The sequence below is a fragment of the Urocampus carinirostris genome, chromosome 7, assembly GCF_059441175.1.
Source record: "Urocampus carinirostris isolate Australia breed hairy pipefish chromosome 7, RoL_Ucar_1.0, whole genome shotgun sequence".
Classification (NCBI taxonomy): Eukaryota; Metazoa; Chordata; class Actinopteri; order Syngnathiformes; family Syngnathidae; genus Urocampus; species Urocampus carinirostris.
Window position 1 is genome coordinate 18417522 of NC_142355.1, and position 16540 is coordinate 18434061.

Sequence of the window (16540 nt, forward strand, 5' to 3'; positions counted from 1 at the left end):
AAAAATGGATAAGTGGTTACGAATCAAGCCAAAACCTCAGCCCCAGAAGAATGATTCAAAAGAAGTTAGCAAAATTTATGACGCCACAAAAGGTAAACGTACATTAAAAGCATCGTGGAAAGAAGAGTTCATGTGGCTTGTAGCAGACGACGCAACGCAAACATTGCATGAATGAAGATGAGTAAATACAGGCACGTACTGATGGCAGATGGAAAATAGCGATGTCATATACATGCACTGAATGTTATAAGTAGATTCATAATAAACTTAATTTGGAAGTGTTGTTCTGTTATATATTCTGATTATCAATCCTTAACACTTAGCAACAGTGGGATTTTTGCGATTAGTCTTCTTATTGTGTTTCAAGTTGGGAATAATGGGGCAGGCAACTTTATGGCTTGGCAGGCAACTTTTTTTGAGAAAGATAGTTTTTTTTATCTTCACGGGCACTGTTAGGATATAAAACAACATGTTTAGCCCAATTTTTACTGTCAGTAGAACTTTGGGTAACTCGGCTTTATTGTAATTGGATTTAGTTCCCCATTAATCACACCAACCGATGCCTGGGACCCTTCTGATGAACTTTGGATTTAGTGCCTGGATGTGTTGATGGTCGAGGCCGGTTCAGAGATTCCAGGCTGTAGAGTTGCAGTCCTCAGGTCTAAAGACCTAGTCAGGACCAGAGTCACTGGTTGGAGAGAGATAAAGCCTTGGTTCTCTGCTGGTTCCCGGCAGGTACTTTGTCTCGAGGGGCACTTTGACAGGCATATGTTAGCGTCTCTTCTCTAACTTTTAACTCAACAGTGAAGGTAGTTTAGACCTTTGAGGTTGCTGGCTGAATCCAACCTGCTTCCGCTAGCTCCAGCAGGACTTAGACGCTGTGTCAAACAGTTTCGAATTGTGGGATCGAGAGGCCTCATTAGGGCGGGGGCAACCCCTGAATGTCCTTTTACAGGGATAACCAACCTTCACGCCCAGTCAGACCATTCAATCACTTTAAATAATTGAATAAAACCTGTTTTAGGAACTGCACATGTTTTGACATTTCATTATTTCTTTTCATTGTTATCTACTATCTACCTACCTTGGTCATACCCCTCAAGAGGGGTGACCGACAGCAAGACACACACATACAATAACAAAGAAAATAAAAGGGAAATAATAACATAAAAAAACACAAAAACATTTTTGGACCATGGCCAACCCAATTGCCCGAACACCCAAACAAGTTAGGCACCTCGGCACCCGAGTTGGTCATGCTTTCGTCCCTCCAGATGAAACGGGACACCAGAAAGCGGCCATGTCCCTCGGATCAGGGTGACACAACACACTCTTTTGTTCAACAGCAGGGCCCGACAGCTTTCACTGGTTTACCCCTGCCGCATCATGCGGGTGCCCAGCCCATCCTTAAGAACGCATCCACAATCCCACTATCCTTTCACAACACCTCTCCACTCCTTTCTATCACCAACAAAAGCTCTAGCTTCCAATATATTTAGACCTCTTTCCTGCAGTGCACTCATAACACCATCCATCCACGTCAATCCCATCCTTCTTCTTGGTCTCCTTCCATTGACTTCTGCTCTGTAGATCCTCTTCAACATTAGCTCTTCATCCATCCTCTCCATGTGTCCAAACCAACCGAGTACTCTATTATCAACACGCTTGCTCAGTTCCACGACTACTCCAGTTCTGTCTCTCACAATTTTGTTTCGCGGTCTATCCAATCTTGTCACTCCTAACATAGTCCTCAAACACTTCTTGTCATTGCAAACACGTAATATTTCAATTATATTTATTTCTTGTGCGCAAACTCAGATGAGCTGGTTAGACCTTTTAGAGTTTAGCTGGGAGGGAAAGAGAGAGAGTAGCCCAAAGGGGGAGACCAGGGGAAGCTCATGTCTTGGCGTTATGTAAGTAGGATCCCCCCCAAAAAGTATTTATTTTGTTACCAAAAAGACATAGTCAAATTACGGGTATATTTAGTGAAAATAAGGATTGCTTTGCCAAATTACATATTATTTAAAAGTACATCTACATATACAGAAATCCCTCAGGTTTCGCGGTTAATGGTGACCAGAAGCACTCGCGAAAAGTGAAAATCCGCGAATTGGCGTCAGGCCTTCTTAAAAGCCACCAAAGGACTCTACTATAGATACATGACTGAAACAAAATAACAATTATGGATTTAAAATAATGGTTTTATTGTCATTATACAAAAATAAAACTAAATTGGAGGGCTTTTTGAGTGCAAGAAATCAGAGAGAGCGTCCTAGCTGCGCGCTAGCATCGGGTGTCCTCGAATAGAGACAATTTTCGCAATGATTAATGAGTTGTTGACCCGGGTCATTTATTTAATGGCTAATGGCCCTAGCGTTGACAAGATACAGGGTCCGCAGCGGTGGCTTCGAAAAATTGTTAGCCTAGCCGTTACCAGTAGGCCGGACCAGCAGGACCGCTCTTGCCTTTTCCCAGACGCTTCCCGAGTCGCTACAGGAATCCGATAATAATCCACGAAGGACCCCCTAATGATTACAATTTTATTGCGCTCTTCTGACTTTCCTCAAAGTCTGATTTAATTGATGAATTTATATTCAATGTAAGCTTAATGCTCGCTGTCGTGATGATTTCCAGTTTGTTTTGATTCAGAGATGTTGACTGCGCATGTCCATTTGGCTGTTTGACTGAGAGCATACTCCAGTCTGTCACAGTCAGGCACATATACAGTCACACATACCCAACACAGAGCGCCATCCTTAATTTGTTCCAGCGGTGTTCTGTCTAACAGAACACAATGCACGATACAATATCAATGACAAAATCAATTCTATTCAAAATCCGCGATCGAGTGAACTAGCGATAACCAAAGCCCAAAGTAACGAGGGGTCTCTGTAAAAAAAATGCGCCGCTAGATGAATTGTGCATATTATAATTTCAATCACTGACATCAGAGACATAGAGATATTACACACGACGTTCGCAAGCTTTATCTGTTGCGCAGATTGTACAGACAGCCTACTTATCCACACTCCATGTTTGTTTGACTGTGTTGTAGATAATAGCATTTTACTTAATGTCTGCATTTTATGTCTCCTTCAATGTAACACTCACCATATCAAATTGACGCATGCTAACAGTTTTGTAAGGCTGCTAACATGCGTTTTGGGCACAAAGCAGTGCGGTTCCGCATTAATGATGTGTTATTTGGGGTATTTTGTAAACTTGACTGATTGTTTTCTGTTTCATTTGGCAGTTAATTGTTTTTCAAAATCTACCAGATGATCACTGTATTGTTTTGTTGTTTTACTCAGCATAGTAAATATGAATATTGTCAAGAGGTTTGGCATCCACACTTAAAACAATTAAGATTTCAACTTAGACACAAGACATCCCAGAGTTTGTTGGAAATTTAGTAAATAAACGCTTGGTAGGTTCATATTGTCCTCTAAATGTAAACTAAAACAGACCATATCTTGTCTGCAATGTGAAAGTTTTATTTTTGCTTCATAAACTACTACTCAGTTAAAATGTGAGCTTTTTTTGTAGGCTTAGACGCAACTAGCTGACCATGGCTTCCTCCATTTTTTTTTTCAAAGTTACATTATTCATTTATCTTAACACTGAGATAATATCCTATTCTAACCTTAACCCTATCAAAATTTACTAGCTGTATTTACTATGTATTTTATTAGCATCTGAAATTGCTCCCATGATCTCTGCTTGTAGCAAAACACATCTGGTGTTTATTTCATCAAAACTGTCGTGATCATCGGGAAACGCCTATTGGCGGCAGGGAAGATCTACGGACTTCAGTGAAAGAATGGATGACTGCACAGAAATATGGCACGCAGTAGTTCTAATGCCAGCACCCCAACTGACTGCACCAAAGGCTACGAGTATCAAACGAAGAAAATACACCCAAACAGACCAAGGAGGTGGGGAGGATAATCTGCTGTCAAGGACGGATCACACAAAACGGACTCGGACAATGATATAAGAGCTATGAACTTGGATTTAGAAAGACAGGAAGATGAGGCAGACAAAAGGTGCTCCATCTGTAGAAGGAGTTTTAAAAATAAGTATGGCGTGAAAATTCACCAAGGATAATCCAAGTGCAAAAAATCTGGCAAAATCCAGTCTAATCTAGGGGTTTGTTGGATCAGTTTTTCAGTCAATGGAGGAGCAAAGTCAGGAGGCACACCACAGTGCTCTGGACCCCGCAGCTGAACCGATGACCTAAGAAGCCCAGACCATGGAGGGCTTGAATTTGCCACCTGCCAAGGACCACAGGTGGGCGCAATTGGAGACCTCAGCATCATCCTTGACAACAACTTAAAAGGGGATGCTGCAAAGAAGATCAACCGTCTAGTGGAAAGAGTATATCTAGTATGCTACAACAGATTTGGAGTCAGGAAAAGAAAGCATGAGAGACAGCCATCACTTTTTTCCAAAACGTTCAACCCTGCGGCTTATTCAGTGATGCAGCCAATTTATGTAATTTTTCCAACGGCCGCCAGCGGCGCTCGAGTACAAAAGGTAAGATTTAGAACGGTGGAATATATGCGCCGAGGAAGACTGCAACTTCTTGGCTTGACTATCGGCGAGAAATCTTTCACTAAAACTGGCCGCATGCGAAAGTCAACTTTTTCGCAAGTCTTCCAGTGGATCCTGACAGCGCGGGGCAGCATCAAAAAATCCACCATCACCAACGGGTTCCGAAAAGCCGGTCGGAGAGGAGGGCACAGAATCAAGAGCGGATGGGAGCGTGGGACGATGTCTATATGACAACGTTTCTTTCCGACACTGAGGAAGACGACTTTGATGGCTTCAGTTCTAAGGAGGAAAATGAGGACGGTTTACCGTGATTTTTACAAGTACGGTATGTTTTTTTAACAGACCCGTTTACTGTGTTGCGAGCGTGTTGCTACCTGTCACAGGCACCCTTTGGGATGAAAGTTATATTGTTATTATTAAAGCTTTGAAAACTCTCTCGGTGTACCGTCTTTCTTTGTAAATATTTGTAACCATGTATAATATGTATTTGCAGCTGTATATTTTTGTAATGTATTTTTTTTAGAGACTTATTCTGATATGTTTTGTACGGGCGAATAAAAAAGAAGGGGCGAAAACCACGGGAGCTGACGGGAAGTGGAGTAAATGTGTTTGTGGACTCGGCGGACAATAGTGGATATATATTTTTTCCACCCTTACCTTCGGAAATATACACTTTTTTCCATGGATTATTTTCAACGGGACCCGGACTCTGCAGGTCTGCATCAAACCTTAAGTACCGGTATCATATTCCGTTCATTTTGCCGGCTGTGAATCTTGGACTGTCTACTTTAATGAAGGACATTCAGTTTTAATCGCGGGACTTAAAGTCGGGTTTGGGTTAATTTTGTGTTTGTGTTACATTTTTTAATGTGGACGCATGCGGCTTATATACAGGTGCGGCTTGTGTAAGTACAAAAAAAAACGGTTTTCCTCCTAAAATGTGGTGGGTGCGGCTTATAATCAGGTGCGCTCTATAGTCCCTAATTTACGGTACCAGTTTCATTGAAATAAAATACAGGTTTGATTGTCCAAGTCTTCAATGTTGAAAATGAGCTCGAAGCCTGCTACTGAGAGTATCGTTTTTTTACCATGTGGATTAATACTGTTTCCTGATGTACGTAAAGACTTTGAATTATGTTTTGTTTTTGTTTTTTTAATGCCATAATGTTAAGCTTTTTCTTCTAAACTCAATCCAGGCTGTGTTGAGTTATATGAATAGAACATCTGGTGAGCCAAATCAACACACAGATCTGTCTGCAAACGGCTTCAGGCTGTATTTAAACACTCCTTAGAGATGTCAGCACATTCTGCTACAGAGGACAAAGTGCCACTATCTTTTCCATCACAGCTATGAGCGATGGCGCCTTTCTGCTTTGCCCTGCACGCATTAACCCGCTATTCATCCATCAGCATGCTGAAATCTAAACAAGGTACTTATTCTTCCTCCGTACGTTTGTCTCGGCCACTCGATCAGCAAAGTTAAGCAAACATTTTCACTGTCGTCTTCAAAGATGTCGACTGAAATCTGCTAAACTTGACACATCCGACAGTAGCAGACTGGGTTGTCGCTGTGTTTCTGATTAGGGGGTTGCTGATAGTCAAGAGGCGACTCAAAGTCAGCGTTCGAGCGGAGTCTTTCACGCTTGGCGAAGATGAGACGCAATGTGATGAACCTCGCCTGCTGCTTCTCTTGATAGCTGTTCTGGCTTCCGGGCACAGTCAGCATACGCATGACAGGCGGGACCTTGTGTGCACTTAAAACGGCCAGCTTTCGTGCCTTCGAAAATGATAACGCTATCGATTGATATCAAATGTTCATTAGAATAACATGTCCAATGCACTTTCACTTGGGCAACAGCAGTTTTGCAATCTGCTGTTGTACGTAACAACCAGTGACAGGCAGTCAAGGGAGCCCAATGTGTCACGGTTGCCATCGCGCCCAATTGGCCCCGCCCATGTGACGCCAGCTGCAGCTCATTAACAGATTGGCTTTCTGTCTTTTTAAGCTCAGTGCACTCTCTCTTACTTTGTCAGTCCGTCAACGAACCTCTGCCCCGCAAGACGTGGATTCTGACTCCATCCTGTTTTCCTGTTGGTATTTCCAGTCCGGTATTGTTCCCATTTAGTTTTGTCCTGTTTAATATCGGTTTCCAGTTTTCGTTCCCGTCTATTTTGGTCCTGTTTATTTTCGATATCTTGTTTCATTATCTATCCTGTCTGTCTCTCCCGTCCTGTCCGGTATTGACCCGATTCGGCCCGATATCAACTCGGACAATCGGAATTGATCTTGACGGTTTCTGGCTTCCTGTCTTTCCACGCCAGACCGCTAACTCCCCATTTCCCGTAAAATAAAAGGCTTGTGTGAGAACGTCACGCATTTGGGTCCTGATCCTGTTCCGGTTCCTGACACAATGAGGCTGTGCCTCATTAGTGTTAAAGAGACATTGTGTATTATTTAGTGCCTACTAGTGGTAAAAAAACTGTGCTTGTTTTAAGTTTTAGGAATAATTATGCATTAGGGCGGCACGGTACTGAGTGGTAAGCGCATCCGTGCCACAGTTCTGAGGACAATGGATTTGTGTATTATATGGTAACACGCATAACCAAAACAAGAATAATTACATGAGGTTTAGGGGGCAATCACATTTACAGATTTGTGTCAACATATTTAGCTCCACTCAACTCCATCAAATACAATCTTTGTAAAGGTCCTTGCTGTTGTAAACGAGCCAATGACATAAGCACATATGGCAAAGTAGCGGCAGTTATAGATCGATTTTCTGCCATGTAAATCACGTTTCCCATCTCTTCTCAACCACCTCCAATCCATTTTTGACGCTAGTAAGCGGAAAAGCCAAATGGTCGACTACTGTAAACGCTTGTTTGGATTCTCACACTTTCTGGATTGTCATCAGCAAGAGCCATAAAACTACTCATCAAGTTCGTGTGTTTCATTTCCTTTCAGACGACAAGAGCACACATTAAAGCAGTTCTCTAAAACAGTGTTTGCTCAACTGGCGGATCGGGATCTAAAAATGGGTCGTGGTTTTTGTAGGTCCCAGGCCTTTGCCCTGAAAAAATAATGCGAGAAGAAGGGAAAAAAAAACAGGGTCAATCACACAATAGATGGCGATAATGCCCTGCTCATTCCCTTCTTACTGTTCAGTTAATCGGCACCATCCCGGTTGTGTTTGAGAGGGACCAAATCTCATTTTATAGTGATTTTGTTTGTTTTATTTCCTTTTTCTGACGATGACATTGATTCCTAAGTAAGTCAAGGGGGGAGTGGAAAACAAGTAACAACGATTGAGCTGAAGAAGGAAATTGATTGCATAATACCAAAATATTGTACAAGTGTCTTCCGTTGAAGTTATGCTTTACAGTAAATGGTTAAGAAAAGTCTTACATTTTTAGCCTTTTCAGCAGTATATAGAATTTATATACTATCAGGGTTGGGTAGGGTTACTTTAACTTGATTACTTTCAATTACTTTTGGATTACTCCAATACAAAATATGCTGATAAAAGACAAAATAAACTAAATATGAATAAAATTATGACTCACAACACGTGGTAAGCTTACTCTCCTGGCTTTGATCTCTTTGATCTCCGGCCAAACTAACATAAAATGCGACAGAAACAAAATGAAAATAAATCCAAACAGCTTGCCAACATCATTTTTGCCGTTCCATGTATTCCGTTACTCCCCAAGCCTGCACAAAATTTAGTAATTGTATTCATATTTAGTTTATTTTGTCTTTTATTAGCCTATTTGGTATTGGAGTAATCCAAAAGTAATTGAAAGTAATCAAGTTAAAGTAAACCTACCCAACCCTGTATACTATATACACAATTTAGTAATTGGAGTGGTTTAGTCACACATTTTTTCAAGATTTAGGGCCCAAATAACTTTTAGTATGGGATAATTTTTAAGCAGTTTTTAGGGGGTCGCTTATATGTGATTTAGGCTTATGTGCAAGTATGAATGGTACATTAAGTCATTTTGCTTTTGCTGGTCATGTTGTTTTTGGAAACACTATATCACTTTTCCACTATCTCTGCTATAAAGTGCACAACCTATTCATTCGATTAATTAGAGATGTGGAATTTATTTCTTGATTTTGGATCACAGCCAATGGTCTAAAAGTTGTACACCTCTAACTTGATGGTTTCCTTGGATCCAGTATGAACCTCTGTTCTCTATTTTCTTTCCACTGACACTCCCCCGCCCCTGACGTGACTAATTTACACTGCATGAAATCATGCTGTGAGAGAGATAGCAATAATGTCTTGTGGGTCCCTTTTTAGCTCACCAATCACACCCATTTCCCTCTGAGCTGACAATCATTTACATGTTTGTAACACTTAAACACCTTAAACCAGAGGTCCCTAACCATTTCTGTACCACAGACCGGTTTAATGTCTGGCGATATTTTCACATCCCAGCCCAAAAATAACAAAAATAATAACTTATGATAATTTATTATAATTAGGGCCGCAATCAACGACTATTTCAATAGTTGACCGATCACCAATTATTGAAAAGAATAAGTTGAGTATTGGATGATTGATTTTTTTTCCCCTTAAATTTAGCATAAAGTTGATTTAATTATGTAACAAATTATAATAAACGCAAGAAAAGTAAGTATGATAAAAAAATAGTTCTTTTATTGAATGCACTGCAGATTTCCACAAAAATAAATACAAATGCCTTATCTAAAACCAATTAGGCACAGTTATCGATCAGTACAGTCATTACCCATAAATAAACCTCTGTCCAATTTTTGGGAAATAATTACTTCCCGATGCCCGATGATTGCTGGGACGGGCTCCAGCACCCCCGCGACCCTACTGAGGATAAGCGGTGCAGCTAATGAGATGAGCTAATGAGAATTACTTCCAATCAAGTCAACATTATTTATCCCAGTGGTCCTTAAATAGCGGAGGTTTGACATCAGGGAACTTTTTTTTTAATCATTCCCAGAACAAAGTGCAATTGCACCTCTACTACACTAGGGTGCAGTGGCCTTCCCATTGGAAGAGTGTTTTGTTTATAATTAGCCTCCACACAGTAAATTAAGCACAGACTCTAAGCATTGAGTATGAAGTGTAGACGCAAAGTGTAGCAGACCCTCAAGTGACCCCATGTAAAAAAAGCTAACTCGGACGCAGATATAGGCAAAGGGAAACGGGGTAAAGAGGCAGACAAAAGTCTCCTCCCGAAAGCTAAGACGAGGAAATTTGATGAAGCATACATAGCACTTCACTGTGACCACAGAGGAAGATGAATAAAGATTTGTGTGTTTTCTATGACAAAAATGATGGCAGCGGACTGCACGGAGCCAAATGAATTAAGCTGTCCCCTAAAGACATTACATGAAATGAAATGAAATGATCTGCATTTATATAGCGCTTTTCAAGTCAAGACTTCCCAAAGCGCTTTACAGTGTGCTTCACATTTCCCAATAGCGGCCGTGCAGCCATGTAAGGCGCTAACCTGCATATTGGGGGTATTAGGGGTACAGTGTCTTACCCAAGGACACTTCGACATGTAACATGGAGGAGCTGGGATTCGAACTGCGATCTCTTGATCCCAAGACGAGCGCTCTACCTCCTGAGCGCTCTACCTCCTGAGCCACTGCCGCCCCCCAATCACACTGATAAGACGCTTAAGTTTCCTTTACCAGCAAAAATGTGCCGAAAGGCGTAGATACGGGATGGACGGAGGTGACGTATTACCACCAATATCGAGCAGTAGTTGTAATGTCCCCAGCAATATTATGTGAGCAGTAAAACAAAAAAAAGATCGATCTTGGGGGGGGCGCAGGAGGATTTTTTCCTCCGTTGGTGGGCGTGACAGAAAACAATTGGGAAGCACTGCTGTAAACCAAGAACAGGCTCATTATCAACAGGACAATAGTAAATAAAACAAATATTATGTGCGTATTGGGAAGTACATTTAGTGGTCAACTGCAGCCTCTGTAACAAAAAGATACTGTTCGATATTTAACAGTTTGAAATCAAGTTTTAACACCTGAAATTTGTTGTTTTAACATTTTGACAACTTACGTTCGTTCTTGGGACTGCATGCATTTAATCCATTTTTCTTTTGTCAGGCACTGTCTGGCAAAATGTTTGTCATCAAAAGCGTATTGGCTTGAATGTTAATCTAATCTTACCGACTCTGTTTCGTTCAACTGTGTTCCTTAAATGTCTGTGCATTGGCGAGCTACTGCCATGATACGCAATGTCTGCTATGCGAACTTTGCAAGTAGTCCTTCCGTTAGCTGTATCCAGGATAAAAGGCTCCTAAACTTTCGAGGTTTTAGTAAGGTTTCCTGATTTTGACACCATTAATTTTGTGTCACGGTTGCCCCTAGCGCCCAATTGGCCCCGCCCGTTTGGCGCCAGCTGCGGCTCGTTGACTGATTGGCTTCCCTCCTGTTTAAGCTCAGTGCTCCTACTCACCCTTCGTCAGTCCGTCAACGATCCTCAGTACCCGCAAGACGTGGGTTTTGACTCTGTCCGGTTTCTTGCTTTTGTTTCCTGTCTGCTATCGTTCCCGTCCATTTAGTCCTGTTAAATATCGATCTCCAGTTTTGTTCCCGGCTATTTTGTTCTGTTTGTTATCGATCTCCAGTGTCTGGTCGCGTTCCCGTCTAGTTTGTCCTGTTTAATTTCGACCTCCAGTGTCTAGTATCGTTTCCGTCTATCTCGTGCTGCTTCTTATCGGACTCCAGTCTCCAGTGCCTGATATCAATGCTGTCTTGTCCCACTTCGTCCGGTATCGACCCCATCTGTCCGATATCTGCTCGTGCAATGGGTATAGATCTCGTCGGCCTCTGGCCTCCTGTCGTTCCACACCTTACGTCTTCCGCCCAACGATCGCCGAATCACTGGCGTCTGGGTTAACGTGCATGATTGCCTCATATCCCGTAAAATAAAGCTAGTGTGAGAAACATCACGCATCTGGGTCATCTTCCTGTTCCGGTTCATGACATTTTTGTATGTTATCGCTCGAGATAGCGATGCTATTGCACAAGAACGATTTTCATCAGAGATTCTAATCACGTAAGATGCCTCACTCTGTTGGAAAGACATGTCCAGAGAGAGTAGTCGATAATGGAATTTATGATCTGTTTTTGTAGACAACGTCCACTAATCCTTGCAGCCCTAATGATGTAAATCCACTTGTCACGATCCTCTACACACAATATGTCAAGTCCAGCTGCGTGCCAAGTCATCAAAAATACAAACTCGCCAAATAAACCTCGCGGAAAGTGTGTTGGTGATGTGTGGTGTTGCGTGGTCTTCTTGCGCTTTTTGTCGTGTTCTTGACATAGGGATTCCCTGCAACCTCGAACTGCAAGAATAAATCTTTGCTCCTTTGCTAAACGTTTGTTTGTTTACTTTCCCTTTTAAAAACGTGTCTTGCATAAACATTGTAAAATAACAGAATTAGAATTAAAATTGTCTTTATTGTCACCGATAACAAGATTAGACAAGACACTCCTGGATGAACCTATAATCGGCCAATATAACAACTTCAACAACAATATAATAGGTTAGCTACTGCTAAAAAGCTACGTTAATGTCTCACCGTTGCCACCTCTATTACTTCAATGAGCTGATTTTATTGCGATTAACCAGCGATTCAAAACAGTTATCTTGTAATACAACATGTATTAAAACCTATTATGTGCTCTACCGTAAAGCCTATGATGCAAAAATGAACTGCCCTCAACAGATAAAACGGGAAACAAATGTTCAGAAGATAAAAACGTCATTTTGCCTTAGCAAATACTTTCAACATGCTCAAAGGGGATTTCTATATAAGGTGTGAATGTGCTTTACTCTTCTATAACAATCCCCCCAAATTTTGAAATAAAGTTGTTTTAGTAATGTCTGCGCAAGGGTGACATATCACGCAGGGGGTTTGTTTATAACTGGTAAGCTTCCAGACTTTTACACACTTTTAGATCAGTATTGGTGTATGGGGATACTCCAATTACAATACAGTGGTACAGATCGTGCAGACTGGATTCAGGATGATTTAGTTAGATGTGTCATGATTATTCATTGCCTTCACCTGTTCCTGCTTGTTTGGCGCCAGCTCCTGCTTGTTGCATGATTAATTCCCCTCCTATTTATACCCAGTCCGCCAGTCACTCCCTGTCAGTCCGTCAGCGAATCTCTGCATACGCAAGGCAAGCACTTTGGCTCCCGTCGGTTCCGTTTTTCATCCGTATACCACTCGTCTGTTCCTGATTCCCCGTTTGTTGCCGGCTATAGACCCGTTTTGTCCTTTTGACCATGCTCTAATCTCCCACTCCAGCTACGACCCGTTTTTGACCACCGACCACAGCTCCGGCTATCGACACGTTTTGCCCGTTTGACCACGGTACGATCTCCGGCTCCGGAAGAGCCACTTACGCATTCCGATCACGCTCAAATACCGGGATCGGCTTGCTTCCCTCGTCCAGCGAGCACCGGATCACTGGCGTTTGTTTTCCTCCATTCCTCAATAAACGTGTGAGTAAACGTTACGCATCTGGGTCCTCCTCCTGTTCTGGTTCTAAAAAGATGTGTAAATATGTCAGGGGAAAGAAGGTATGGGTCAGTTTTCAATTTCTCTAAGTAGCGCTTTTTGTGCTTTCAGACAAGGTGAGCCACCTCATCCGATAGCTGCACATTATTCGTTTGACTAGTCATTGCCAATGGTTTTGAATAGTATAGATTTTTTTGTTGTCTACAGTTTACTGTCCATACCAACTGTTTACCACGAGTTACTACCATCCGTCATGGTGTCGTCACGTGGTTAGGTCATGTGTGTGCGAAGGGTCTCATCTCATCTCATCAGCTGCACCGCTTATCCTCAGTAGGGTCGCGGGGGTGCTGGAGCCCATCGCAGCTGTCCTCGGCCAGTGGGCGGGGGACACCCTGAACTGGTTGCCAGCCAATCGCAGGGCACACAGGGATAGACAACTCGCTCATTTACACCTAGGGACAATTTGGACCGGCCAATCCACCTGAAATGCATGTCTTTGGAAACCCACGCGAGCACGGGGAGAACATACAAACACTGCACAGGAAGTCCGGTAGCTGGATTTGAACCCACAAAGGAGGTTCCCAAGACCTTAGAACTGTGCCGCACACGCGCTAACCACTGTGCCACCGTGCTGCCCTGTGCGGAGGGTCAATACGCCAAATATGTGGTTTGCTTCATCCCACGCTGTGTTTTCTGTGAACAGAGATCTTGGTTTCCAATGTGACAGTTGCCCCACTGAACAGGCAACCATGCACACCCTTGCAAATGACTCTGACTTCATTTCAAATGCACTGCCTCAAATGCCTGGTTCACTCTCTGAGGGGGACTCTCTGAGATTGTAGCGCTGTCAATAAAACAAAAATTAACAAAAATAAAGGATCATATCTTTTCCGTGCCCACGGCCCAGTAGCGGTCCGCGGCCCGGCGGTTAGGGACCTCCTGCTTTATACCCTTTTAAATAACGCGACACCTTGACATAAAAAAGTAGCTAGGAAAAGACATTAGGCATAGCTGCTATGATTAAATAATGGACTTCACATAGCACTTTAACAGCCAAGAACAAAGTGAAGCTCCATTATTTCTATTAAAAAAAAAGAGTACAAAAAGGGATGATTACTGATTTTATGTCTGATCTTGAGAATTGGTGCTGGTGTGGGTTTGTTATGTACTCAATGAAACATACATAGCCATACAACAAATGAATCCTTCCCTTTTAAAATTTGCTCCATTATGAAATCGAAAAACGGAGTTGAATTTGAATATTTAACACTCTTACTGAGATTCGAGCAACTTAGTCTATCCTTATGTTTAGGACTTCTTTGCACAGGTAAACTTTTGGCTTCTCTACACACCTCTGCAGTCAGGTTAACTTTCCATTTAAATTGATTTTAATTCGATTATTGTTTTCTGATTAATTGGCACAGGGTGTAATTTTGATGAATACACACAATACTTGCAATAAATGTCTGTTTGTTCGGGTTTGTTGTCCCAAATCGAATAAAATTCCAATCGTCCTGATAACAATACGATTTTAGTTTTGGGCCATGCTACCCAGCCCAACACTGAATATGAGCAATTACATTTCAGAGGACAATCACTACTCTAATCCGGTTTGCTAGCTTATGTTTACATTGGTTGCAAGATACTGTTGAAATGTGTCCCTGGGTATCGTCATCATTGTGTGAGTTTTCCAGTTCTATCCTTTCCATTCTTTTAATTGTCACATCAAGTTTTTAATCGAATTAATCGTTTAGTGGTAACTAATGCACCCTATGATTTTCCATATATTTGAATTGTAAGGACCTGGTGCTTTGGGAATTTTCCACTCCTTTCTTTGTTCTGCCCCTTGGGTATATAAATGATTGAAAATTACTAGAACCGCTTTCTTCCATCTTCGTAACATTGCTAAAATCCGTTCAATATTGTCTCAGTCGGATGCGGAAACTATAATTCATGCGTTTGTTACCTCCCGTCTCGATTACTGTAATGCACTACTCTCTGGTCTCCCGAAGTCTAGAATCAAGTCTCTTCAGCTGGTACAAAATGCCGCAGCGAGGCTTTTAACTAGGACAAAAAAGTACGATCACATAACACCGATTTTGGCTAACCTGCATTGGCTCCCAGTTAGCCTTAGATGTGATTTCAAGGTTATCTTAGTATTATACAAAATCATACATGGACTTGCTCCCTCTTATCTTTCAGATCTGATTTGCCCCTATGTCCCGGTCCGAAGCCTACGATCTGAGAGTGCCGGTCTTCTGGTGATCCCAAGAGCAAAGAAGTGTTCTGCTGGTTCGAGAGCGTTCTCCATCCGGGCACCGGTGCTGTGGAATGCTCTTCCCCCTGAGATCCGATCTGCAAGCTCAGTGGAAATGTTTAAATCTAAGCTTAAAACTCACTTCTACTCCATAGCATATGAATAACCTACTCTTCTCGTCGGCTGAAAAATAGTCTGTGTAATATAGTGTAATAATCTGTGAAGCCCTTTGAGACTCTTCGTGATTTAGGGCTATACAAATAAAAATGACTTGACTTGACTTGATTGTCAACCATTTTGAAAGCTAACCGGTGAAAAAAATCTCAGTATTGTTCTGTACTCACAAGCCCAGAACATTGTTTTATATTTTTTATTGTAAAAAAAAACCACATACTGCTCACTCCAATGCTTGTTGTCCACCTTCAAATCTGTCCACCTTCAATGTGAAGGGGATAAGTCTATTGTTCTTAACATTAGACACCTGCAAGGGCAACTGTATAGGATGCCAGCTCATCATTTTGACAATTATACCTCACTTGTGTTCGCTTTCTTTTACTATTATGCGCTGTTTACATAATTGTCTCAGCCAGTAATGAACAAATGAATGAATGAATGGACGTTATTGACATTATAGAATAGTAAGACCAATTTTGAGGTCTTATTCTTTCAGTGCAAAGTACTGTAAAGCAAATAAAAAAGATAAACATGTAAAATGTCATGTACCAGAAGAGGATCAGGACTCAAACGCGTGATGTTACTCACACAAGACTTTTATTTTACGGGAAATGAGGAGTCATGCACGTTAGGGAGCACTCTGGCGTGAAATGATAGGAAGCCAGAGGCCGACGAGATCGATACCAATTGCCCGAGTTGATATCGGACAGATGGGGTCGATACCGGACAGGACGGGACAGACAGGATGGATAATGAAACAGTATATCGAAAACAAACAGGACAAACTAGACGGGAACAAAAACTGGAGAGAATAATAAACAGGGCAAAAGTAGAAGGGAACAATACCGGACAGGGAGTACCAACAGGAAACAGGACCGCGTCAAAACCCACGTCTTGCGGGGCAGAGGTTCGTTAACGGACTGACAACTGGGGATCGACAGGACTGGGTTTGAGTAGGGACAGGGAGCCAATCAGAGCCCGCAGCCGTTGGCACCAAATGAGCAGGCC

The 16540-nt window shown here is 42.0% G+C and overlaps 1 protein-coding gene across 1 annotated transcript in view; it reads left to right on the forward strand.

Moving 5' to 3' along the window:
- LOC148362526 (tripartite motif-containing protein 14) overlaps positions 1 to 15401 on the forward strand; it is a 35269-nt gene extending 19868 nt beyond the window's left edge. Inside the window, exon 8 of the mRNA XM_088339955.1 lies at positions 15304 to 15401. Coding sequence (XP_088196081.1) covers positions 15304 to 15309 — 6 coding nt within the window. The 3' untranslated portion in view covers positions 15310 to 15401. The remainder of the gene's footprint in view (positions 1 to 15303) is intronic.
- Positions 15402 to 16540: the final 1139 nt, after the last annotated feature.